At 43.7% G+C, this 27,096-nt stretch overlaps 1 protein-coding gene across 1 annotated transcript; it reads left to right on the plus strand.

Moving 5' to 3' along the window:
* The first annotated feature begins 4,609 nt into the window (after window positions 1-4,609).
* rif1 (replication timing regulatory factor 1) lies at window positions 4,610-26,025 on the plus strand. Its single transcript, XM_071919595.2, has 35 exons — window positions 4,610-4,775; window positions 6,042-6,178; window positions 6,321-6,399; window positions 6,530-6,626; window positions 6,748-6,878; window positions 7,015-7,109; window positions 8,717-8,906; window positions 9,110-9,202; window positions 9,979-10,117; window positions 10,231-10,382; window positions 10,804-10,918; window positions 11,063-11,239; window positions 11,896-12,006; window positions 12,440-12,502; window positions 13,538-13,641; window positions 14,194-14,280; window positions 14,366-14,439; window positions 14,644-14,824; window positions 15,181-15,288; window positions 15,456-15,605; window positions 15,998-16,097; window positions 16,372-16,667; window positions 16,946-17,148; window positions 17,332-17,425; window positions 17,573-17,704; window positions 18,332-18,474; window positions 18,586-18,675; window positions 18,788-18,842; window positions 19,305-22,907; window positions 23,044-23,175; window positions 23,364-23,450; window positions 23,604-23,719; window positions 23,908-24,061; window positions 24,186-24,315; window positions 24,934-26,025. Exons 2-35 carry the CDS (start codon window positions 6,063-6,065, stop codon window positions 25,206-25,208), a joined length of 7,872 nt encoding a protein of 2,623 aa, XP_071775696.2. The 5' UTR covers window positions 4,610-4,775; window positions 6,042-6,062; the 3' UTR covers window positions 25,209-26,025.
* The last annotated feature ends 1,071 nt before the right edge of the window (window positions 26,026-27,096 follow it).

A 27,096-nucleotide genomic window follows, 5' to 3' on the forward strand; every position in this document is an offset into this window, starting at 1 on the left:
GTTGTGTTGCACTTTTTTTTTAACGTAGTTTGCTGTACGTAGTACTTTGTTGACCACTTGCGAATTTACAGAAAGATTTTAAAATGATGATCATTATTATGGCCATTAGTCCTGTAGGCTATGCTCTACATTTAACAAATTAGAATACGTGGAAAAATTAGGGTGAATTAAGGGTGATTGGGACATAAGGTCAAATGGGACAGTATAACTATACAGGGTTTATTTTCTCACCTGATGAGTGAAAATAAAAACTTTTTTTGCTGAGCCCTAGCTGTGAAACCTCATAATTAAAATTGCATGCCCTCATTGGTGTGACATCACGTAGGTGGGCGGGGCAAGCATCAAACAGGAAGTTGACCCTGCAACGCATGAGGTGAGGAAAATGACATAAGCTTTAGCTAGTTTTTACAAAGTTTTCATCATAAGGTCATACAATTGTCATAGCTAATATATTGCACAAACCTTTGATGGAAACATGAATATGATGTACTACTGCAACAAAATCAGTAAAAAATGTGTTAATATCATGTTTCTATTTTTGGAATTAGGTTGTTTTTATTTTGTCCCATCCACCCAAACACGGTTTGGGTGAATGGGACAGCATGATTTTGGGTGATTGGGACAGTGCTAAAAGGCTTTGCTAATGAAGAAAATTATCAACCTTGCAATAGTATGGAGCTTTTTTCCTATCTGTATTCAAGAGCGTGGTCTTTCAATTTGAGAGCATGATTTATTGATTTCACGTTCAGATTTTGTAATGCTTTCCCTCAAACCCTGCCCTCGCACTCAAATAGCTCCTGCTTGCGCTTAGATTTGCTCTGCTTCTGCTCAAACTGTATGCTTGCACTCAGATATAATGTTGCTTGCACAGATTTCCTGCGCTCCAGCTTCAGCCCTTCTCCTCGCACCGCGAGGTAAACATCATTTGAAGAGAAGGATATATACACAACACACCAATTGCGTTTTTAAAATGTAGTAGCTCATTGAATTTACTTTTGTTTTGTACTGTCTTAATGTGTTAGCTGGTTACTTTTGCTGTTGGTACTTTTCCCATTCCTAAACACTAAAATACAGGAAAAAAAGAAACATGGCGACGTCCATTTTGTTGTTAGTTGCCTAGCAACAGTGTTCCCATAAAGTACAACACTTGAAAGCCAAGCATATTATCATGGATGTATTCTTGTGCTGCGAATATGACTTAACCAATTCAATTTGAAGGAAGTAATAGCACCATTAAAATAAAAAACTTACAGCGATCCGCGAGACTCCCGCTCCTGAGTCATGAAGGTGACGTCGTTTTCTCCTCTAGCACACCGACGGGAGGCCAGTGTGCTACACGGCTACTATTTTATGTAGCTATTATAGTAAAAGAAAAAGTACGGGTGCTGGTATATACATTAACTGTCCTTTTATTCCAAAAGTCGTATTTAATAAAGCCCCGGAGGGCGGGAGTGGATGAACCCGGTTAAACAGTAACCGCCCGTACAAGACGCTCTAAGAAGTAAAGCGAACGCGCCCGCAACGAGGCAGGGATCATTTCATTGGTCAACACTACACCTGGCATTCTATTGGTTGGGGAATTTTGACAGGGTTGTTGCACAAAAAATCCGAGAGCAGAGCAGAAATCTGAGAGCAGACGTTTCACGAGCGCACAGAAGCAGCGGTGCGAGGAGAAGGGCTGAAGCTGGAGCGCAGGAAATCTGTGCAAGCAACATTATATCTGAGTGCAAGCATACAGTTTGAGCAGAAGCAGAGCAAATCTAAGCGCAAGCAGGAGCTATTTGAGTGCGAGGGCAGGGTTTGAGGGAAAGCATTACAAAATCTGAACGTGAAATCAATAAATCATGCTCTCAAATTGAAAGACCACGCTCTTGAATAAAGATAGGAAAAAAGCTCCATACAATAGAGAACCATTGTGTATGCTCTGTATGCTCTAGATTAGTGGTTCCCAACCTCTTCATGTGTCCGGACCCCTAATCAACCACAAAAATGTTCATGGACTAGCTGGATTTTGCCAGCTAGCAAAAACAGCTAGCAAAAAACACCAAGTTTACCCTAATACACCAACCAAGCCAAACCTAACACTAAGTTTAGCCTTGACCTCTTAACCCATCCCTAACTAATCCTGATTAATCTACTGCAGAGTAGAATGGCACCAGTGAGACAGGAAGAGAGATGCAGTTAGACAGCAAAAGGCAGAGCACAGGGAAAGAACAAACAAACAGCAAGGAAAAAATACAACAAGTGGAGTGAGGACAGGATGAAGGGAGCCATTGAAGAGTACAGGGAGATAGTGGAGGCAGGGAACACACCCAAGTTAAGGTTCTTGGCCAGGGCTTGGAACGTGCCAAAATCAACTCTGCAGAGGCTTAATTCATAATGATGAACAGGAAAAGGAAAATGTGCATGTGAAATTATATCAAAGTATGAATTAAATTGTGCAATAAATATGCTTACACTAGCCTAAATCAATGATAAGATGTGCTGTCCCAATCACCCAAATGTTACAAAAAAAAAAGGTTTTGGGTCAGTTTACACAAAAGGGTATGCCACGCCTCCTTGTAATATGATATAACCTTCTTTCCTCCTCAAATGGATAGGTAACATTATTACCTATAACAGTATTACAGAAATGTATCATGTGTTGGGCTAATTTTTTACATTTATGGCAAGAAAGCTTACACAAGGCGGAAATTCAAAAACTGTCCCAATCACCCTTAATTCACCCTGACTATGTTGACTTTCTATTCAATTATGTATTTACTTAATGGAACATAAATATGATTTCCAATCAATAATACATTTTGCACACTAATACACTGTAGAAAATTGTCACAACCTGGAAGACCTTAACCATGGCATTTTGTGACTGTATGGATTGAAGATCAAGGGTTAATTACAAACATTACTTGCTATAAAGTACCTGGATATTGTTTGGATGGCAGAAAGGGTCGGAGTTGCTCTTCTTGGGAAGGGGATGCAGCTGCAGAAACAGAAAAGCAACGTTCAGAAATCCATGTGCCGGCGCAGGTGATTCACAAAAGTTAAGGGCATAGACTAGGATGGAAGTAATGAACAACAGTCATTAGCTTGTTTGTGGACTAGTAGTATTTTTGTACGTCAATCATTTTACTTTTACTTAAGTGTGTTTTAACTTTATTGTACATCAGGTGACAACAAGTATTTGATCAACAAAGTGTAACTGTGACCTTAGCCTAAACCTAACCTGGCCCTATTTTTAACATTAACCCAGATTCACCCTCGCCCCGACACTGAACATCTCTAGACTACTTTTCACACAGTTATGATCACTTGAAACTCAGTAGACACATTAAAGTCACTTGATAGGAAGTTGAGTATCAACATTGGACTATCCAAATAAAGTGTGACCATGGTTAGTAGACACCACCACCAGCACATCCTTTAATGATTCATGCAATACTTTTCTTTGTTTATGCACTTTGTTTTATCAAGTTTTAAATTAAAATAACCTAGACTGAACGATCTGTCCTCTCTTCCGTTTTACATTGCATGGGAAAGATTTTTACATCAGTAATTTTACTTCTACTCAAGTGAAATGTCAGCAAAGTAACAGTACTTCTACTTGAGTAGGATAACCTGAAACTCTTTCCACGGCTGGACAAATTCAGCTTTATGGAAGAACATCCCAGGACATAGAACTGTGTCTCCTCTGTCCTGCATCCTTCAGGTGTCTGAGTCCTCCCTTCTCTCTGGAGGTTGTCAATCACATCGTCTCCAGAAAAGAGGCTGATGCACCACACCAAGCATCTTGTCCTGCTTTTCTTTTCCCTGTTCTTGCTTTGCCCACCTCCTTCATCACTTGGGGATCATTTCAGGTCTAGTTTCTGGAGGACCTCAGTCTGGTCTGAGTCTAGTCCTTAACTCCCTTTGCCTCCCTATAGAGGAACTGTTGAACTTCACATGTTGTAGCCATTCAAAGACACTCACTGACAGTAGATGTTCAGTCTCATCTGGCTCACCCTCCTTTCCTTCTGAATGAATGTCGGCCACCACTTCCAACTGTAGACCTCAAAAGTGAAAGCAGACCAAAGCTGCTGTACATCCATGAGCCAAGAAACTGCTGTGGCATTGACAGATCCCCATTCCCTCTAGGCTGTGTGTCCAATCCCTTCTCTTGTAGCTACATTTCTTTTTTCACTGTTGATTTTTGTTTACCCGACCATCCCTTTCTTTTCTGTGTCTAGATATGCTTCTCTGTCTCTCGTACATATGTTTTATATGCTTCTCTGTCTTGTCTGCCTTGTCTCTACATCTTTCATTATGTCCTTCAGATACACAAACCATTTACAGGAGCACAGAAACAAGCATAGTAAGTACAGTACAGTTCACAACTGTGTATCACATAACAGCTGAGATGGCAAGAAAGGTTGATGCTGCAGTGGATGGGAGGATAAGTGCTAACCTTACATTATTATTATTATTATTATTATTATTATTGTTATTATTATACCAAGTACTGTCAACATTTTCCCACTTATAAGGCTAAATGGGCGGTCCTTAGTGACGTATGCAGGGTCAGAGGTGATTTTGTACGTCGGCGTGGTAGTTTGGCGCCAGCAATTTCGCGGGGCAACATCACAGGAGCAACAGAGGGAAGCGAAAATTTATAAATAAAGACCGGAATAAAAGAATTGCAAACGTCGCCAAGCTAAACTAGACGGCCGGTGTATTTGCTGGAGTTGATGGTGTTGCTGAGAAACTTCTGCTGCCTGCTTTTCGTCCAGAACACCGAGGTGAGGGGGGGGGGGGGGGTCAGCGGCGGATGTTTTTTTGTGCAAGTTGCGTGAATGAGTGTCAGGCGAGTGTAAATGTTTGCTTGTTATCTAGTCTAAATAAACACGCTGCCACGGAGGGACGAGCTGAGAAATGAGCCAGTGTCCCCGCAGTGTTAGCAGACGTGTTGTCCATCCGGGTGGATGCAGAGGCTGGCCGCGCAGCCTGCTAGTGCTAGCTAACATGTTGAAGCTAGGGACTTAGCAGGCGTCCTGCTACTTCCCGCATGGGTCAAAGCAAGCCAGATGTGCGTTTTATGTTTTGCCCAGAAAAGGAGAACGATACACTTCCCAAGTTGTCTTGTGTGCGCTGGTAGTCCGATATTAACGTGACAAATGGCGCAAACTTAGTTAGCAAGCACTATTCACAACCGCACACTCACTGTTGAGACTTGTTTTGGTTGTTATGGGTGTCGGAGATCAAGTTGCTGAAGAGGACTGATCACCTCGGGTAGCATTCACCTCTTCATCAGCCTGCTGGTTTCACCCTGCTGTAGTTGTTTACATTAACAGACAATCCGAAAATGCCTTCACACACATTGGCAGACTCAATTCACACCAGTGGGGTTATACAGGGTCATTTGACTCAGCCACAACATCTGTCTTTCTTATTCCATTTTGCATGCAAATATACAACCAGAAATTCAGTGGAGGGTAAATCCACCTAAACTGTCTGCCCACCTTTTTTTTTAGCTTGACTTGCATCTTTGAGGTAAATTCACAGTATACATCTTAGTAAGTAGTATAAAACTGATGTAAACTATATCAGGATAGGTTATTTTATGAAAAAACGAATACTTTTCTGAAAATGCAATTGTTTTTTCTTTAAATTGGTGGTTGTTTGCCTTTTGACGATCACAGAATGGATATCCTATACCAACCTTATTATTTACAGCTACATCAGTGTACACATACTGCACTTGACCACAGTGCTGATGTGGTGACACAAAGCTATGAAGCAGCCTATTCCATCTCTTCCACACATATTGGAGAGTGACTATAAGGCAAGCTGTATGTCCCGGCTCATAACTGCAATGCTGCACCTGCACCTGCTATCTTTTCTTTCCCCAGCCATTTGTCCATCCCCTCTGTGGCGCTTGAGGACGACCTGATCCGACCTCCTCCTCCCTTCATCCTAGTCTTTATCTCTAGTTTCTGGCATGTCTTCTCTCTCTCTCTCCCTTCCCCTAACCTCCTCCCTCTTTCTCTGCGCCTCCTATTTTCAAGGCCGTGAGGAGGTGAGTAAGAATGATGGCGACGGCGGGGCCTCTGAGCAGCTCCAGCCTCCTCCCTCTGCTGGAGTCTCTGGAGGACAGCGCAGCCGGACAGTCGGAGCAGACGGACGCCTACCTCACCATCGCCAAGTAGGTCACCAGCGCTGGGCCCTCCGTCATCCTCTGGACATGTCAGAGGATGAGCTGCTGACAGAGTTTGGTCTCTTTTTAAGGCATTTAAACACAACAGGAATATGAGTGAGAGAGAAATTCTTTGTTTTTGCCTTTGCAGTCGGCTCAGTGGAGAGGAAGGGCGCCAGTTCCTCCCTGCAGTTGAAAAGCACTTTTCCCGCCTGGGTAAAACCATCCTGGTGAGTGGTCATCATGAATAAATGTAAAGTTGGGGGAACCTCTAAATCTCCCAAACTGATGGTGCTAATTCAGGCTCACTCATCTCACAATTTCAGTTTGAAACTGTTTTTTGTCTCATTTTGTCTCCAGACCCACATCATCAGTTCAAATGCTGAGCTGAGTCAAGCCGCCCTACAAGCTTTAGGGTTTTGTGTGTACCACGGTCACGTTGTCTCTGGAGTCCCCGGTACAGGCATTCACATGTTTTATACAACATTATTTCAGATATGACTCGGTGGGATTACTTTTTAATGACACTTTGGCTACTTATTTGCCTTGGTCTCTCTCTGTCTCTTTTATGTTTCCAGAAAACTTTGCAGCAGATATATTATCAGCACTTTGCTCCTTGGTGGTGAAGTCGACAGATAAGAACACGTGCACCAGAGCATTATGGGTCATCTCCAAACAGAGCTTCCCTCCAGAGATGATTGCCAAAAAAGTAAGTGTCAGGATGTGAAAGGGGCCCTAAATCTAATTTATGTAAAGCTGGGGCAGTATGCATGAAGGGGGGTGGAGGTGGGGGTGAGGGGCGTCGTATTGCAGTTGTATTGATCCATGTTGCTTCCCCCACCCAGACGTCGTCTGTACTGAGCACTCTGGAGAATGTGTGGACCAGAGAGGACATCCAGTCTGTTGTCATGGAGCACGAGGCCTTGAATGTTATCATGAGGTAAACAGACTCGACTACAATATGACATGTCAGTGCTGTATTTCACCTGGGGCCTATACTAGCAAGTTCAACAAAGTCAGGGTATGTTTGAGTCAGCCGGCTTCACTAAACCTAACATTGGCGATCCTGATAACCGGTCTCACGTAGCTGGTTATCAACTGGCTCTGTCAACCCAGGATTTACCTAACAGCTATGAGCGCGTTCACATGAAAGAGGCAGGGTTTGTAACAAATAGCCAATCACTTGCAACATGGACAGATCCAGATCAGACAATTCGGATAAGATAAGATGAAACTATTGATCCCCGTGGGGAAATTAGATAGTTGTGCAGCAAAAGTAATATGATTCAGTGGGGAAAAGGACATAGAATATAAGCGCAAAACTATAAAAATAAGTAATAGCCTAAAAATAGGCGAAAATAATAAAAGAGGCTAATCAAACAATAAAAGCCATAAACAATAGACCTAATTATAGGATGATATAAGCCCTAATATTTCCTGCTGACATTTTCAACATGGGTATCGGAAAGAAATGGATAGCTACTAACATTGGGTCCTTCTCTCAAGAAGAACAAATTCTTATAATGAATAACTGTCAGCATTACAAAACATAACCGCGAAAAGTAAAAGTTGTTTCTGCTTCCAAGGCTAGAGAGGATTACTGGAGGAACTGCCCCGTCATTAGGACACAGTGGGCATATTTTTCATTGATAAAATAGTTTGTGGACACATTGAGGCTGTAAAAAGATTTTCTATTCATAAAGTCGGTCTCATGTTCTTCAGGGCTGCGGTAATGGAATATGAATAGCTGACATTGAACCAAACACTGTTGGAAATCCAATTAAATAAAGTCAGCGCAATTAATATATGCAACAGCAACTTTAATCCATTAATAATATGGTCAATTAAGTAGCCTACCTGCTATATCTCCGATATAATAAGTTATCATGGAAGACAACGTGATTCTACTGGTCTGTAAACACGTCGCCCTGCGAACAGCACTTACTGTCTGTTAATTCAAAAATTTTATTGGGATTTTAATTTGTATATTTGTCCATATCGGGATCCTGTAGGAATGGTGACTCCCTGTTTCCAGAGAGCTGATTGGTCAGAAGGCGGGCCTTTCATACGTTTTGATCCGATACCCTGAACTTAACCTGCTCTGGAGCAGGTTAGCCGTGCAACATAGGTTACCATGGTGATCTACCCCGGTTAAAAGTGAACCACCTTCGTGAGACCGAAAAGCCAGGGTTAAACCCAAAGCTAGCTCGCTAACCCCAAATCCTGCTTCGTAGTACAGGCCCCTGGGGTGATAATTTTCACTTCAGATGTCAATATTGATAATTACAAACAGGACATAGAATCAAAACCTACTTGAATCTGGCTAGCAGTTTGCATATATGTTAAAAGTATGATTTTTATGGTGTCCATAGTTAAAAGTGCTAAATGGTATGAAATCGTGTATCAAATATTGCTTTAATCTTTGATTTTTAATGTTCAGTTAATGGAGAACACTCAAGCCATGTCAGTGCTTTATTTAGTGTACGATAGCAGATATTAGCAGTGCTCTGTCCTGATCTAAACGCTCTCTTTTCCTGATCTTTTCAGGCTGCTGGAGCAGGTGCCGGCCCAGATGGGTGACGGGGCAGTACGGTGGGCCAAGCTGGTCATTCCCCTGGTGGTCCACTCCGCCTCCAAAGTGCGCCTACGGGCTGCAGCAGCCATGGAGATGGGCATGCCTCTCCTCCTGGAGAAGCAGACGGATGTAGCGGCCATCATCGAACCCATGATGTCCTCAGTGAGTACCTTGTGTTTGTGTATACGTGTGTGTGTGTTGGTAACGATGTACAAAAATGAAATGATCCACCCACTATCAGTATATGTCATATTGAACACTGACCAAAATCTTGACATCCAGTCAAATTACCGTCTGGAAAAGGAATTTTATAATGTAAAATGTGCAGAAACCCTGCTGACATGCCTTTGTGTTTGTCTCCACAGAAACTGATCCCCGAGCTGCAGAAGCTTTTCACGTCCAAGAACGAAGCCAATGTCCTGAAGCTCTGGCCCTTATTCGTTAGACTCCTGGGGAAGGTATGTCATACCTGTCTGCACGTCGCAGCTCTGAAATATGATGGACATGACTGAATGTGTCCCTTGGAAAAGAATAGGCTTTACATGGCTTTTGATGAGATTTCACCAATTGAAATCATGAAGATATCCATGAAGAATCTTGAGGGCGCGATCATGCCTACAGTTTGTTTCCTTTGGTCTGAAGCATAGTGGAAATGTTTAGAACCAGAGCTTGTAAACAAAAGTCACATGGACTCACAAATGGCTCATTATTAGACAGGGTTTTGGTAACCTGTCGTCCTGTGAGGTTAGAGCTTTTGGCAGCGGTGGGGAGTCAACACAAATCTGATTCCAGTACTTGTAATTTAAGCTGATGGACTTTGCACTCTTTGCTGTAATTTACCTTCTCTGGTGTTTATACCAGTTAAGAACACATGAAGAAATAGCTGAATATGAGCATCAGTCCAGACTATGAGCATCAGTCCAGACTGCAGTTTGTTATGCTAGGCTATCAGATGCCAACATCCATCTCCTTATACCCATAAACCCTTGCGTTTTTGGGGTCGTTTCCTGTAGTTGGTATGATTATCTTCTCACTCCTAATGAACCACACCAGAGCGACGAGCATTTTCAGGCATCTTGGTGCGGTTATTTGATGGTACCAGAGGTCAAATGTTATTGTTCTCACCTGCCCAAATGAACTGAATTAAAGGGACGAGCGCTTCAGAGTTCAATTAAACCATTCCAAACATGCTTGGTGTGAACGTGCCCTAAAAAGCTCTGTACTTCCTACACAGCTGCTCCATAGAGGAGGTCCCTTCATCAACTCCCTGCTGCATCTAGAGGAACTTGGCTTCCGCAGCTCCTCTCCTAACATCAAGAAGATCGCCTTCATTGCCTGGAAGAGCCTCATCGACAACTTTGCCCTCAATCCAGGTGAATAACTGACTGACTGGCCCAGTTTCTCCCATACTTGTATATCTAGCTGCTTGGCTGGCGATTTACTTCCATGTAATATTTTCTCATGTGTCTCACCATCGCTCCTGTAGACATCCTGTCCAGTGCCAAGCGTATGAAGTTGCTGATGCAGCCGCTCAGCTCCATCCACGTGCGGACGGAGGCCCTGCTGCTCACCAAGCTGGAGGTCTGGTGGTACCTGGTGGTCCGGCTGGGGCCCAATCTGGCACCCAATTTTGAACAGGTTAGACATGCCTCTCTGTATGTACATGCATGTGAGACACTGACACAAACTTAAATTATCTAGATTCAAGATTTATGCGCATATCCACTCAGGTCCACAGGTTTAATACAATATACTAAATATGTTTTGTTTTTTATCACTTGTGCTTTAATAAACACAATGGCACATCATGCCCCTAAAATGTAATTTCCAAGTGTCCATTGGCTATGTTCAATTGGAAGTAAGTTGTTTTGCCAGCTTTTTGTTTCTTTATTTTGGTTGTTAAATTGGTCTTAAATTCAATCCCAGGTAATGTTAAATGGGTCTTAAAGTCTTTAATTTGGTGACTCAGTTACACAGTTATTATGTATTTGATAACCTACATTATTTCAGTTTTTAAAGCGGTGTGGTGTGAGTGAACACTATTTGTCTCTCTCTGCAGGTTTCTGTTCCTCTGCTCCAGTGCACGATTGGCTCCGACTCCTCCACCATCCCAGGCTTGCCTGCTAGAGGCGCCAGTCAAAACGGTGCTGTTGCGCCCAGCACCCCGAAGACTGGTACTTCATACACATCCACCTGTCACCATCTAAACCTATCAGTTCTTATCTGATGCACTACCAGTTAAAACGGCCTGAAGTTGGATTAGAGTAAGCCTAGAATGAACGGAAAATGGAAAGTGTGTTTTCTTCGTCCTCCTCCAGGTCCCGCAGCCTTCAGCAGCCCGGTCAGTACGCCCCGTATGAACCTGAACAGCAGCGTCCAGGTCGCCCAGACCTTCCCCTCCATCCAGCTGCTCGGCCTGGAGATGTTGCTACACTACTTTGTAGGGCCAGAGGTCGTTGCCACGGCAGCCAGGAACAAAATCCTCCTGAGTCTCGGTGAGAGTCAGAGCTTCTTTGGCACAGGCTGATCTTGAACTTGATACTTCTTATTGGTTTGTTTGGTGCTGTTCTGTACTTCAACTGTGATTATTGCCATATGCCAAAAATCAAAGTAAACACCTAATTTTCATGCAATAAGGCGAACAACAAATGTTCAATCATCAACTAATACCTGAAAATCATTAAGGCCCTTTTTTGAACTTAATATGTGAACCATTTTCCCTGGCTGAGGCAGTCAGTACATCCACTGAACAATAAGGCACTTACATTTTCCAGTTGACTTACTTCCCCTCCACCTCCTCTTTCTGCCCAGCCGGCCACACAGTTTCCTCTCTGCCTCTGCAACACTGCTTCTCATGTTTGGCTTCTGATCGGTACAAAACTGGTCAGGAAGGGCTCTGATTGGTCAACAGCTCAACCTCTGCACATGCATAGTGCATATGTAGGGTACAAGTCTCCACATATCTAGCAGTATGCATTTTGTTTATTGGTAATTGTGCGCTAAAGGTAGTTTTTAAAAAAGCAACAACTGTTTTCTGCGGTTTAAATATCACACATTTAATTGTACAGCCCTGATTCCAGCCTCAAGTTTTTCATGCAAGGCGTAAGAAGGCTAGATATCCTGTATGACTGGGATTTTCTTTTCTTCCCAGAGCCCCTGACCCACCCCTTCCTGTCTGGTACCTCCTCATTCACCAAACACGCAGCTCTGCTCATCTCCACTGTCAGAGACGGCTTCATCACCATCGGCAAAGAGGCCCCAGGTAAATTTCACAGCTTGTCTTCATTTGATGGAAATTCAGCAGTGACAGTAGTGGAAATCAGATTTCTTTCCTCTGGGCAGTCTTAAGCTTTGTGGTTTCCAAACAGTTAAATAGAATATCCTCTCCCACCAGTCAGCATCTGGCAGAATGTAGATGATTGTTATCCATGTTGAGTAAGACTGCGCTATTGTCAAACATACGCTGCAGGAGGCCAAGCTGTTTGCGTAAGTGCTCAGGGTTCACTTCAGAAATGGAAACCACTTTTTTCCCTGGAAATGGGTGGTGTGCATTGATTAAAAACGGGATCTGGGAGTTCCTTGACGGGAGTAAAGCAGTTAAGGTCAGAAACCACTGCAGAGTAAGTGTGTTGGTAGCGAGAGTGTTAAGTTTTCCCTGAAGTGACTCATGATTCCCTCTCCTCAACCCCCTACAGATTCCCTCCTGGCTGTTATATGGAAGAGCCTCGTCAGCTTTGTCAACTCAACAATCGAGTCTGGTAAGTGCTGGGGTGTTATTTCGTCATGGCTGGCGGTAACACACTGAAAGGCTTACTTCATTTGGAAACCCACTACCCCATGTCATGCTCATTTGTTCCAGATTTGTACTAAAGGATAAATAAAGGTGGTCTGCCAAGTCAGGGGTTCTCAAACATTTTTATTAACAAGGACCCCCAAATAGGCAAACAGTAGGCCACTGGACATTTGATTAGAGTTTGTCCCACAGACCATATGGGAAGATTTACATGTACATGAGAGTGAAACCTATGGTAAGAATAGCCATTCTTATACTAATTGGGATCATTTTTACTGAATTAAATTACACTAAAGTTAAATTACTCCTCACTTATCTGGAACCCCCGGCAATGACCTTTGAGAGCTTTATGTTAATGGCTGTTTATAGATTCCCCTTTTTAAATGTATTGTGGCTGCTGCTCAGCAGGGTGGGCTCTTAAAGTTGTGGGTCCCGCCCAGCAGCTCCACATAGAGCACCGTGATTGGGTCTGGGTCCTGTCAGTCTGGAGGAGGGCCAGTGAGACTCCTGCCTTCTCCACGCCCGGCCCACTGTCAGTGTCGTCAGTTTAAGTCAGAGCGTTCAGAGCCTCACGGGTCTGGACTGCCGTGACGAGGAGAAACTCTGAGGGGCTCGTCCCCGATGATGACCCTCTAACCATCATCAGCCATGTTTCCATCCAACTGTCAAGACAATTTTAAGTTTGAAATGTCGCATGTGAATAAATGGACTTACTGAATGTCGAACAGAGCAAAGGTCAGATAACGCATCCACCAGAAAAATGCAAAACTTCTTCTTTGACGAAGCCTTTTCCATAAGCGAGTGTATTTTTGAGGAATTGGGGAAATTTAATCCAAATTTGACCTTTCCAATCAGCCTTCTAATTCTAAACATCATAATTCACAAAAAAATAATTGGATGGAAACCCAGCTATTGATTAATTGAACCCCTTTAAGAATTGGCTTGAATGTTCTACTCACACTGTTTGACTTGTACTTCTGTTCCCTTCTGTGGCCGACAGCTGGCAGTAAGAAGGATCGTCAGGGCTGTGAAGTGCTGACCCTGATGCTCCAGGCTCTGCAGAGCATCGTCTCCTCAGAAGCACTGCCTGCAGACAGAGTCCTGGTAAGATCCGAGTCTAAAAAGCTCTACATCTGATGTTCATGTTCATCATGTTCCCTGTTCCTACTGAATCAAACCCCCCCTCCCCTACTCACTTTAATTACTCTCAATAAATTCCTCCCATCTCTCTCCTCAGCTAGTATTTTTTTGTTTTCCTAGTAACTGTCTCTTACATCATTATTCTGTGGTCACAGGAAGGTTATTATAGTCTTTAAATTTTCATCTTTTTTTTGTTTTATATAGTTTTCTATTTTAATTTCAGTTATTTTAGTTAGTTTTACATGTAGATAAGAGGGTTGTAGTTTAGTTTTGTCACAGTGATTTTTATTTCAGTTTACAATGTATTTTAACACCTAGTTTTTGTTAGTTTAGTTGTTGGTTGTAGTTTATGAATAACCTTGGTCAGGGCCCTTGACCTCTTTACTATTGGTTGTGGTGATTGATTAATTTAAGCGTATTCCTCTGCTGCAGTTTTTGTAAGTTGTTCTGGATAAGAGCATCAGCTAAATGCCTCAACTGTAAATGTCTCTGTACTGTTTGTCTCTTTTACCTCAGGTTCTGTTTGAGACCACAGTGACAGGCATTCCCCAGAGGGTTCTTGGCTCTGCCTCCTACCAAGTGGGCAAGATGGATGTGCTAAATGTGAGTGCCTCTTGTTCTGCTGTTTATCACATATGCGTGTAAATGCTCTCGGAGGGTTGATAAATCTTTCTCCTCCCTTCCCCAGGGAACGCCGGCTCTGTTCCTCATCCTTCTCTTCTACAACAGCAGCATGCTCGCTGCCTATGTGGAGGATGAGAGGTGGGTCTGAATAACTTTTCTGTCAGTTTAAAAGAATACACCAGGTTTTTGGGAGATTGGCTTGTTGGTCAGTATACCCCAAAACTTGTATTCCCTCAAAGCCCATTTTAAGCAATGCAAAAGTATATATTATCCCCATTTTATCGGAACTGTCATAACGTTGTATGCTTTTAATGATATATTGCCTTGTGTATCTGTCCCCAGGTTCTTCCAGTGCCTGCACACCCTGGTGGGCTGCGGCCTGTCCGGCCCCACGTCCCCCCTGGCGTTCGGGGAGGCGGTGCTGGGTGCTGTCAGACGCAGTGCCGGCTCCCTGGGGAACAAGGAGCAGCTGTGGAGGATGTGGAGTGTGATGGTCAACCCGCTCACTGAAACCATCACACAGGTAGGCAGCTGGAGAGGTGGCAGCAGTCTGACTCATGGTGCCGGTCAGCGTTGGGCTTCTTACTCATTCCCTGGGAGCAGTAATACTACTGCTAATATTGCTTTTCCATTACATCTCCAAAATTAGAGATTACAACTTCTCTTGCCTTTTTAAAAATTGGGGTAACTCAAAGAAAAAGAAATCCATGATTGAGTATGCCCAGAGCGTGGCTTTGTTATGATGAAAATGAAGTGGGATGGGGATAATCATAGTTTTCATAGCCTTACCGCTTACCCCTTACAGCTGTGGCTCCAACAGAGAACTAAATGCAAGGTCCAACCCACATCCGGTAAATTCTGGAATCCTTTTTCTTGCAGTCTAATGAAGTGAACCAAGGCGACGCCCTGGAGCACAACTTCAGCGCCGTGCACTCTGCCCTGATGTTCCCAGTCACACACCTCCTACCTGGCACACCGCTGCAGCAGGTATGTGTATTTTCTGTTTTTATTTCTCCTACATGAAAATCGTATTGTTAACAGACCCCATGTTACGATTTCTCCTGCTAAGGCCATGAGCCGACCCCGCAGCTCCTAACCCCCGTTTCCTCTTGCCGATGTGGATTGCCTTACTCTGAATCCTCTGTCTTCCACAGACGACCCAGAAGTCGATGCTGACTACATGGTCCAAGCTGTACAAGGTATTTGCCCGCTGCTCGGCCCTGGTGGTCACAGCCGAGGAGAACGTCTGCTGCGAGGAGCTGTGCGCAAAGATGGCCGCCGCCCTGGACAGAGAGGCCCTAATGGTGAGGAGAGGAGAGGGAGGAACTGCCAACACACTAATAATAATAATATTTTTTTGTATAGCAGCTTTTCAAAAACAGAGCTTACTAAGCGCTTTACACATAAAATGACCACACAACAAAACAGGACAAATTATAGTTAATAAAAATTAGGCAATAAGAACAAAAAAATTAAGAATTATATATTTTTTTTAAACACAACAGTGGTCACCATACAAGATTTACAGTTTACAACATAAGGTCCCAGAACAGTCCACAGCTGTTTTTCAAGCTAAAGATCAAAGTGTTGTTGGGGTCCATCTTATGTCTAAAACCTATACATTATAAACGTATGCATTTGTTGCCTACTGAAGACGAGCTTGGTTAGACTTACTGATTGATTGTTAATCCTCCAGATTCCTTCAACGTTGGATGCCGTTGCCAGTATCCTCCAAGTGATGGTGGAGTGCGTGGACTTCTCTCCCTACACACCACAGTTTCAGCAAAAGATGAAATGTAAGGAGGTTTTTATTAGGCTTATTAGTTCAGTGTGCATATAATGCACATAATCCTGATATGTTCTACATTTTATTATCTCTTAACTTCTCTCAGTATTGAGTCTTCAGTTAGCTTGAAACCTACAATGGCTGCTTGTGGCTATAATTGTTCATTTGAATGCCTTTTTATAAATTTTTGTGTAGATTTCATAACAAAAAAATCTAAATACTTTGCAAATAACCACTTGGAGCAGGAATTAGAGAATGACTGTAGTTACTTTTGTTTCCTCCAGCCCCTCACACCCCAGTAAACTGGATGCGTAAGAAGAACAAGGCCCTGGGGAACCTGTCCACCTACCAGTCCCTCCTGTTGCAGTGCTTAGAGGTTTTTCTAGCTGCGGAGGGCCCTGAGGCTTCCTCTGAGGCCACAGGACTGGCCCTGGTCTCCATCCTGTCTGCTCTGTTCACCAACCTGGTCCTCGCTACCGCTGTCCAGGAGGCCCTGGCTTCTCTGACTCAACCTCTCACCCTCTTCTACAAACAAGCCGCCAGTGAGGCGCCCAAATTCTCCTCGCAGCTTGTGGCAAAGGTGTGTTGACCTTTATAGCATTGCTGCAGATTTTTCAGTGTTTCAGTGCAGTAAGCTTTGCGTTGTGCCGGACAATTCTTGCAAATGTTGAATAAATCTTATATTTAACTGATAATAATAATTAAATGTTTATCTTTTGCTAAGTGACATATAAGTATCAGTATGAGTGGTGATTTTCTGTCAGGGCATGAATATTTAAATAAACAATCACAGAATTATCCATTTTATAAGTTAATATTTCACAAGCAACAGATGTGTTTTCCTTCTGTCCCCTTTAGCTGGAGAAGCTCCTAGGCGAGGTGCTAGGCTGCCTACAGAGCCGCTCTACTTTGGCCTATGACGACGAACTCCTGGCTCTGCTTTCCCCTCTGCTTTGCGTCTTGTTTCCTCACAAGAACAAGCAGCTCCGCACTTCAGTCACTCAGTTCTGGAACTCCACCTTCGCCAACTCAGTCGGCCTCACTTACCCAGATGAGCTCAGGTGAGATTTTTTTCTTTTTGGAAGGTTGGTCATTTTTAATGCTGCAGTTTAGCATCATTTTACTATTGACAACAATGAATATCCAGTTTGCCGATGACTGCGTACTGCTGCAATGGGAATGCAGCAGTAGATGCATTTTTGATAATAACATCACATCACAATGTTGTCATTTTCTTCACACAGACCAATACTGAGCCAGGTGAAGCAGAAGACCCCCATCATCCTACCTGGCTTTGAGGCAGTCAGTGTTCCTGATGAGCTCAGTGGACAGTATTCAGTGAGTTGCTCTGAACTCCCTGCATTTAACTTGGTTTTGTGATTTCAGGTTAATAACTGTGTTCAAGCTGAAAGTGTGTTCACTGTTTCACCAGTTCTGTCTCCATGCTCATTGTTCTTAGCTGTGGTTGATCGTTTGTTTCGGTAGAGTGAGAGTTCCCAGCTAGAGACCAAGCTGAGCGGAGTGCTGGTTTCATCCGTGGGGAAGAGGGACTCGCTGCTGGGCAGGGCTGCTGAGCTGAAGGACAGGAGCTCCAAGAGCACCTCCAAGCCAGTCTCTGTAAGGGTTTCTGTCAGCTCACCCATCATGCTGCCAGGCCTGTGTTCAAGTTTGAGATGCAACCAAACTGCTCACCTAAATCTATTTCTTTAGTTATTATTCTAAATGTTCTACCATAAAACCTTTAATAATAGCCCTGCGTGATTATTTGCTTTCAAGACCATGATGATAAGGCATATATTAGAGGCAGGCCTTTATTTTACCTGCACATTAAATGGAGATGCTAGAAGGGAAAGATATATGGTTATGGTAATATATACTACTTGCATCTGCACACAGTCACCTATTTCTGTATTAACACATATAGTGTATTTGCCAACAGGATACAGTGATAATATTTTAGTCTTAGTAGCTGTGCCAGCTGTGTTATTACCGGCAACATCTTTTTTTTTTTTATATATTTTATTTTGGAAAGTAGAGCACAGTGCAGGATGTGTTTATTAGAGACAAGCGTTAAATTAGAATAGGAAAATCTCACAGGCTACTACAAGAGAAAGCTCATTTGCGACTAACCATGTACGGGGAGTTTTACAGCAAGTATATATTCTATCCAGTCCTGGTTGCTTTTTTGTTAATCCAGCATCATCCTGCAATTGCACAACTGGTATCCCTTGTTTCCCTCAACAGACAAAGCTGGACTTTAGCTCTCCTAAGCCTCCCCGCAGAGAGGTTTTGGAGGAAGAAGCCTCCATAGATTTTGTCTTCATTCCTCCTGAGACCAAGGAGAGAGTTCTGACAGAGCACCAGAAGGAGGTCAAGAGGACTAAAAGGTCAGATTTGTCCCTTTCTGTTTGTTGATTTTATTGAAATGCAAATTGTACTTTTGGAATGTTAACATAGTCAGTGTCATGCGGAACTAATGTTTTGTTTGTTTGGCACAGGGTTGACATCCCTGCCATGTACAACAACCTGGATGCTTCTCTAGATACCACTGTTTTCTCCCAGTACACACAGAGCCAAGAAGATTCTATGTAAGTACTGGGCAACTGCTACCAGAATGAAGATAAATCATTGCTCTCCCATGAAGCAGCTTTGATAGATTAAGGCTACAAATGTGTTTTGTTTTTTTGTTTCTTTTCCCAGGGACAAATTGCCAACAGAACAAGCTGACAGTGTTGCAACGGAGGCTCCTGGCAAGGTAATGATCACCCCCCCCCCCCCCCCCATCGCGAGCAATAAAAGCAACATTAGATTACTCAGGACCCCGCCAGAACTGACTTTGTCCCATTTGCCCTCAAACTGTTTGAACAAGGATTATTTGATTTTATGTCAAGCATAATTCAGCGCGACTTTGTGTACAAATGAATGATGAAACTTATATTATAAAACCAATATGTTAAAGGAGTCATTGCATGACTTTAAAAGGTATTATGTCCACCTGTGCGTCATAAATGTGCATATAAATATATAAATAAATAAATGTATGTGGTTTTCTTATAATGAAAGCGTGGCTTTTATCTGTTAACTACTGAATTCAAATTGCAAGATTGCCACAGATTTTGTGTGCTTGAACATATATGGCAAACGTTAAAGCTTTCTAAATTATTTCTGTTCATATCTCTGTAGTCGGAATCAGTTATATGCATATTTTTTCCTTCAGGTGCCTCAGGAAGACATGGAAATTGAGCAAGAACATGAAATTCTAACAAAGGAGACTCAAGACTATGCCAGCCCAAAAGCTGCAGAGAACATGGCCAAAGACAAGCAGGAAGAGATAATACCCGAGTCAGCAGATGCCTCTATGGAGGATGATGTTAATAGTGATGTTGGAGCAGAGGACTTGGACATGGAACCTAAAGAAAGCACCAGCCTCAACATCTCTGGCTCTTCAGATTTGGTCTCTGGCACTCCTCAGAAACCCAACAGCCGTCGCCAGTCCTTTATTACTCTGGAGAAGTATGCTGAGGGCAAGCCTGCCAGTCCCAGCAATATGTCCAAGTTCACAGGTCCCCTCACAAAGACTTCCAATAGCCAAGACACCACCAAAACCTCCTCCCCTCAGGCCTCCCAGACAACCACTGGTACAAACCCACAGGTTTCCCAATCCTATGAGACAGAGCAAATGAAATCACAGTGCTCTGTGAATATTGCCCCAGAGTCCTCTCAGCTGGCTAAGGTGGACTCTGAGGAGAAAAGTGAGCCAGAGGTTAAGCTCACTGAGGGACTGCCTAGTGACGGGATAGAGGATGAGGATGATGTTATCCCAGACACCCAAACTGATGTGGAGGGAAACAAGAGGACAAAGAAAGCTTCCACATCAGAAGAAATGAAATCCTACAGCCAGGGAGAGGAATCTGAATGCACCCTGGAAGATTCTCAGTGCTCCGAGAGCTCTCCAGGTGAACCAAGACGTTCTGGACGCCAAAGGGTCAGACCTGTGCTCCCTGGAGAAGACCCTAAGCAACGGGAAGACAAATACAGCCAGTCTAAAAGGAGACGTACTGGAGAGGAGCGTAAAAGTGATACACCAAAGGCAAGCCCAACGGACAGGCACGCGCAAGGCAGACCAAATACCAGAAGTAAGCAGGCTGCTGAGGAAGAAAGTGGCAGGTTAAGAACAAGGTCTCAGAGGGACAAGAGTGAGTCGAGTCAAACCAGTTCCCAGGGTAGAGTACACAGGAAGATCAAACTGTACAGCAACTCAGAGGAGCTGCTTGGCAAAGATGGACGCAAGAGGAGAAGCACCAGGGAAGATGAGATCAGCCAAAATGACTCGCAAACGGACACACAATCTGATAATGATAGCCAGTCCCAGAGTAGACGCAATCGACGGAGCAAATCAGCAGCGGAGACTGACGAGGAAAGCAGACCCAAGCAAAAGATTCAGCCTCAGAAGGAAGAGTCTAGCCAAACTGCCTTACAGGGGACCACAGAGTCTCAGTCACAAAACCAGTCACAGGGTAAGACAGGCAGGAGGAGCAAGGTACTTAGTAATTCAGAGGAGTTTGAGCTTGAGGACCAGACCAAAAAGGATGAGGTTGAGCCAAGCCAGAGCGATTCTGAGATAGGCACTCCTTCTCAAACTGATAGCCAATCCCAAGGTAGAGCAAGCAGGAGGAGCAAATTAGTAAGTGAATCAGAGGTGCTGATCAAAGACAAACGCAAGAGAAGAGGTGGTACAGATGACAAGCTTAGTCAAGATGACTCTCAAGTGATCACACCTTCAGCTTCTGACAGCCAATCACAGAGTAGATTAAGGAGAAGAAGCAAGGCGTCCTCTGAGGCAGTAGAGTCTGAAGACAAAACTGAAAGTAATGATTCAGCAGAAAGGCAGAATAGGACTAATTCTCGGGCAACGCCGCCAGCTGTCAGTCAAACAGAGGGCAGACTTGGGAGCAGGACTAGAAAGAGCAAGGTAGAAGATGAGCAGTCAAAGTCCAGTAATAGTCCTAGCTTAACCCCTGAGAGCTCCCAGTCATTAGATATAGCAGGATCAACAGAATCCTCCCAAGGCAGGAGCAGGTATTCAAGACGGAGATCATCTCAGGCCTTATTGGCCAACATGGAGACCTCAGAGTCTGATTGCTCAGAGAACAGAGAGGATGCCCCTATGCCCAAAAGGAGAGGGAGGAAAAGTGTGCAGTCTCTTCCAAGTCCGCTCACTCTTGGATCAGGAGAATGCAAAGTTGATGAGGACATTGCCAAGGATGATTCTGAATCTTCTCAAAAGGCAGACCTACAAAGTACACCTACCAGCAGACCCTTAGAAACCAAAAATCTAAAAGAGGATTCACTGAAAAGTCAAGATATGCAGGGTTCAAGATCACCCCTTGTTACAATAAACATCAAGGAGCAAAGTGAGGAAGAAACCGATATGGAGGTACAGGTTGATTCTATTATTGCCTTGGAGCCCGTTGGTCTGGGCAAAGTTGAGACTGAAAATACAAAGCCTTCTACATCCAAACTTGACCAGGAGCTGAAGAGCAAACTGTTCAGTGTGTCGCCTCGCAAGAGGGAGCAAGGACAGAGGGACTCTCAAGCAAAGTCAAACATTGATCATACTGCTTCGCAAGAAAGTGACATTGGAGACTTGCAGGCTCCTGAAAGCCTTGATTCGGATGTGATTAGTGCTGAACAGCTTGAGGAAAAGCTGCCCTGTGAGCTGCCTGTGTTGTCTGCTGTGGGTAACTCCATCTCAGATAACGATGTGCCCATTGAGCCAGTTAATTCATCCTCCCCTCCTGTGGCCAGTGGCTCCTCTGCAGACACACTGACACCCTCAGGTGAAACAACAGAGAGACTGAGTCTGCAGGTCTCTGAGTCTTCAGAGGAGAAAGCTGTAGAAGTGGCTCAGCCTGTCGTTACTGAAAAACAAATGGTGGATGCAGATGCAGATTCAGACCATCCAGAGCCCTCCAAGATGGAGGCAGATTCAGACCATCCAGAGCCTTCCAAGGTGGATGTAGATTCAGACCATCCAGAGCCTTCCAAGGTGGATGTAGATTCAGACCATCCAGAGCCCTCCAAGATGGAGGCAGATTCAGACCATCCAGAGCCTTCCAAGGTGGATGTAGATTCAGACCATCCAGAGCCTTCCAAGGTGGATGTAGATTCAGACCATCCAAAGCCTTCCAAGGTGGATGCAGATTCAGACCATCCAGAGCCTTCCAAGGTGGATGCAGATTCAGACCATCCAGAGCCTTCCAATGTACTAATGGAGGACAGAGTTGAAGATAGTTGTGTTACCTCTGCTGGACAAAACCAGCTAGAGTGTCCAAGTGCCTTAGATGAACTTCCAGAGGAAGACGAGGAGCACTTTACCACTATCAAAATGGGCAAATCAGAAAGCCAGGACACCAAAGCCAGTGTGCAGGAGTGCAAAGTTCAGGGAGATGGCAAAGACATTGCGCCTCTCCAAGAGGCCGAAGAAAAAGACAGTGCCCATGATAAGGAGTGTGAAGATGAAGAAGAAACTCAAATAGTCAACACTGAGACAGATCCAGTTGGTACAGATGCAGATGTTCCACAGACTGGTGTTTGTGATCCCCCAGTGTCTTCCGAGACCACCAGTAAAGATGTTTGTCAGGATTCTCCAGTCAAACAGAAGGACCTGGAGGCTGTGATGGGGACAGATGTTGGTCATAGCCCCAACAGTGGCAGGACCAGAGGGACTTGGTCTCCTTCAGCCTCCCCCTCTACCAGTATTCTTAAGAAGGGCCAGAAGAGACCACTCGAGGAGGAGACTCCCTCCCCTCTTGTCAAGGTAAATGATGATGCACAAAATCTGCTTGTCTGAAATGCATTTCAAATACATAAGTTCCATGATACAAATGTGAACCGGGAGGCAGTTGTTCATTATGTTGTTGAAAGTAACCTTACTTGCTCCTTTCATTTTGCAGTCCAGGCGCGTGTCTTTTGCTGACCCAATCCAACACCAGGAGCTGGCAGATGACATTGACCGTCGCAGCCCCGTCATCAGAACAAGCTCCCCAAAAAGGTCCAAAATCTCAAGCGGCATCCCACAGCCTAAGGTATAAGTGAGGCCTGATGTTGATATTGAAGCTTAACTGTAATTATTCTATGCATTTAAACAGGACACAATGCTGTTTTGTCAAATGTTGATAGTTGCCATATTTTCCAGGTCCAGATGAACTGTCAACTTTTTCTAGCACATTGTCTGCTTTGGTTTAACTTGACTACCTTCTGCTCTGTATTGTAGTATGTTACTACTCCAACAAAGGGCCTGCTCATCCTAAGTCCAAGAAATCTCCACAGCCCTGGCTACAAGAGCTCCAAGAAATGCCTGGTACGCACCCCAATGAGGAAGCAACTTTGAGTATTGCCATCACTTGGTGATACATACATCATTTTGCAGTTTTGGTTCACTGTTAAATGGCTTATTTTTCAAGGCCTAATGGTAGATGCAACCCTAAATGCAGTCCATACCCCTTTCTTCCAGATATCAGAAATGAGCCAAGAGCCGAGGCCGATCCCCAAAGACTGCGTCTACCCCGCTCTGGTTGGCTGCTCTACACCTGTGGAGGCTGTGCTGCCTCAGATCACCTCCAACATGTGGTGAGCACAGCGCAGGGTTGATGATGGGAAATCTTTCTAATAGACACTTTCTACAATAAGAAGTGTCACATTTTGTGTAGTGTCAGACATTTATATTTTTTAAAATTCACACAAAGCCTAAATCAGAAAGATAGGTACTCATTGTCTCACTATGTGCATCCATTTCTCCTTATCAATTCTCTTTGTAGGCCTCGTGGTTTTGGGCAGCTGGTGCGAGCCAGGAACATCAAAACAGTCGGTGACCTCAGCGCTCTTACTCCCAGTGACATCAAGACTCTGCCAATTCGCTCCCCAAAGATCTCCAACGTCAAGAAGGCACTTAAAACATATCATGAACAACAGGTATGACACTGGAAATGCACACCATTCTACATACTTATGTTACAAGCATTTAAGTAAGCCTAGGGGTTACTATAATGACCACTGATTTGACTTTGTATTTGACCTCTGAACCGTTGATCTGTAGCGTAAAGGACGAGGAGGTGGTGATGAGTTGAAGAGTTTTGATGAGATGGAGAAGATGACTTCTGAACTGGAGGAGAACAACGCTCTTCAAAACCATGATGAGGAGGACAAGTCCCCGGGCGAGCCTCTCGGTGGGTTTCTTCATGGTAGTAAACTGCTGTCTGTTAAGGCCCAGTAGGCTAGTTCGACTCTGGATTCATTACTAAAGTTCAAGTTTCAACTTTATTTGTTCCTTAATTGGTTTTGCAGCCAGTACAAAAAACATTATGTAAAATCTTAAGACTGACTGCATATCAAATAACCATCAGTTTCCAATGTAAGGTCTCTATGCAGAGATTCAAGCACAATAAATCATCATCACCATTGTGACATGATGGTCAACAAAAAATCATGGCCTCCCTCCTCCCTTTACCAACATTTAGGAGGCCAAAGCCTGTAAGAATTGGGTCCTTGAACCTGTTTTTCTTGGCAGGAGTAAGACTGAGCCAATGGCCAGAGGGTAATACATCGAGACTACAAGTGATGGTCACAGTCACAGATATTGGTATTTGATTAACTTGCCACCTGCCTCTTGTATATGTCACCGAGGTTATAAGCTTTGAAATCAACCTTGAAATAGATTTTTTTTTATACTACCACTTTGTGTTTACAAAAATCCCACCCTATTCTGTGACTGTATCCACAGCAAGAATTCTCTAATGCGGTTTCAAACGTAAACCACGCTGTCTTTGCTGTTTTCTTCTGCGCAGCCACAGAGCTGGTGGACGACCCTGTGCTGGTAGACGGGAGGCCAGAGCAGGACGGCTCCGACGCGCAGCCCGGGGAGCGGAGACCCGAGGGACAGCCGAGCCCCCAGGGGCTGCTGTCGGAGGTGGAGGCGCTGACCTCCAGGATGACGCCGCTAGAACTGAACCGCTGCTCGCCGCAGCAGCTGCTTCAGCTGCACGATCGGCTGGGAGGCATGATGAGGAGCGTGGTGGTGGAGCTGCAGACGCGCCTCTGCCACGCAGAGGGCAAACCCTGATGGAGACCGCTGCTTCAGCACCGCCTCTGCTGGATCAGACTGTTACAGAGGTGTTAACAGGCACATAAAACGACTAGACTGTTGGATCCATTTGAGAGGAATTAGCGAGAAAGAACTGTTGCCAAATTGCTTATATCCACCCAGGCCTTGTGTAGATAAAAAGACTGGTCTAATCGACAGCTTTTAAAAATGAGAATTGAAAGGTTTTAACTGCTTAATCTTTGGCCTTTTCTCCTCTGATTATCCACTCCGGGTAAAGTATTTTTTTTATTACATGCTAGCTGCATTTTTTTATTTTTAGCCTGAGCTGTTGGGTGATTTAGCTGTTTTTCAGTAACAGTGAAAGGGAAGCACAGTCTCACTTTTTCAGCTGTCAGGAGAAGAAAATGACTTAACGGTGATAGCCAGGAGATGGATGGCACTTTTTTACATAGTCTACATAGTCTGGAATAAAGGAGCAATGCAAGACTACGAATGTATCTAAAGGAGAAATGTCAACTCAATTTTTTGCCCATGCTCTTTGATCCTTGCGTTCTTTTCTTTTTGTACATACACAACCTCAAATGTCACTTCATTGCTACCAGTATTGTGGCTATTTCCAGGCTGTCATGTTTACAATACAACACTTTATCAATGCTCTTGTATATTTTTGTAGGATTTATTTTTCTGTTGTTGGTCTGTAGTCCTTTTCCATCATCTCATTTTTATGTCCTATGTATTATTTTTTTTTTTAAATGTCACAAAACATAGATGGCAGTGGACAGTCTCCACACTGTCTGTTCATGATTTTGAATACATCAATAAAAGAATGAAATGATATGGATTACTATGGCTTAATGAATTATTTGGAAGGGTTTTATTATGCATCCACTTTTTATGACTATTGCTCATATTAAAGTGTGGATGAAACTTTCTATGTTGAGGGTAACCAGCTGTACACTCAATTTTTGGACATACTCCAGGGAAAACCTTGATGTGGCGCTTGACAAAGTCCATTCTGCTCTCTTTAGAGTTCTGTCCTCAAAGAGAAGAATTGGCAAAAGTGATTATCCAGTTGAACAGGTATGCTGTTCTCTCTGCACACCCAGCAGCCAAATCGCTTTGGCATGTTTTGGGAACTGACAGTGGGAGTTCAACTATTCCAGTTCAGTTTTTTCAGTTAAATTCGGTCCCTCTATACCTCCTATCCTGTCCTATGTCCTGTTCTACATACATGACTGAATGAAAGATTTTTCCACTGCAGGTCATGTGGTCACAGACTTGGGTGTCACTAGACTTGACCCGATTGGGTCTCATCGCAGCTGTCTGAACATGGAGGAGCGGTTGCTGCAAGGTGAAACATGCTTGATATTTTACATGCACACCTTGACTACCAAAGGATTGACGGAGATGGGCCTCACATGCTTCTTATAGTTTTTGCCTCGTCCAGCCCCACATGCCAGGAGTAGCACTTCTGATCCAGATGGTGTTTATGCAGATATTTTTGATATAGGCGTTTGTCTTTACAGTATCCATCACTGTAGAATTTGTATATGCATGTTTAGGTAAGCATTTTATTTTCCCCTTTTTTGTTATGCACATTTTTCTTTGCATATACTAGTATACTGTATGTCTTTTATGGTATACATTACTCATCTGATCTGATCGCTCATGCGTGGTCTTTTGATTATTCCTGTCTTGCATTCTCTGTAGTGATCATCTGCAGCTGTTGTTGCCCTGTCATCTCTGTACTCTACATACAGGTGCAAGTCTTCAACGGATCTTTTGCAGTGATGATGGGGTAGCTCAAAATCTTTTTATACTTTTTCAGTTCATTGGTCAGATGTAGAATAAAAATGAAGAAAAATTTCCATTTAAACATTTCAGCTTGACAAGTTGTTTCTTCAAT

Source organism: Centroberyx gerrardi, chromosome 10 (genome assembly GCF_048128805.1).
Source record: "Centroberyx gerrardi isolate f3 chromosome 10, fCenGer3.hap1.cur.20231027, whole genome shotgun sequence".
Classification (NCBI taxonomy): Eukaryota; Metazoa; Chordata; class Actinopteri; order Beryciformes; family Berycidae; genus Centroberyx; species Centroberyx gerrardi.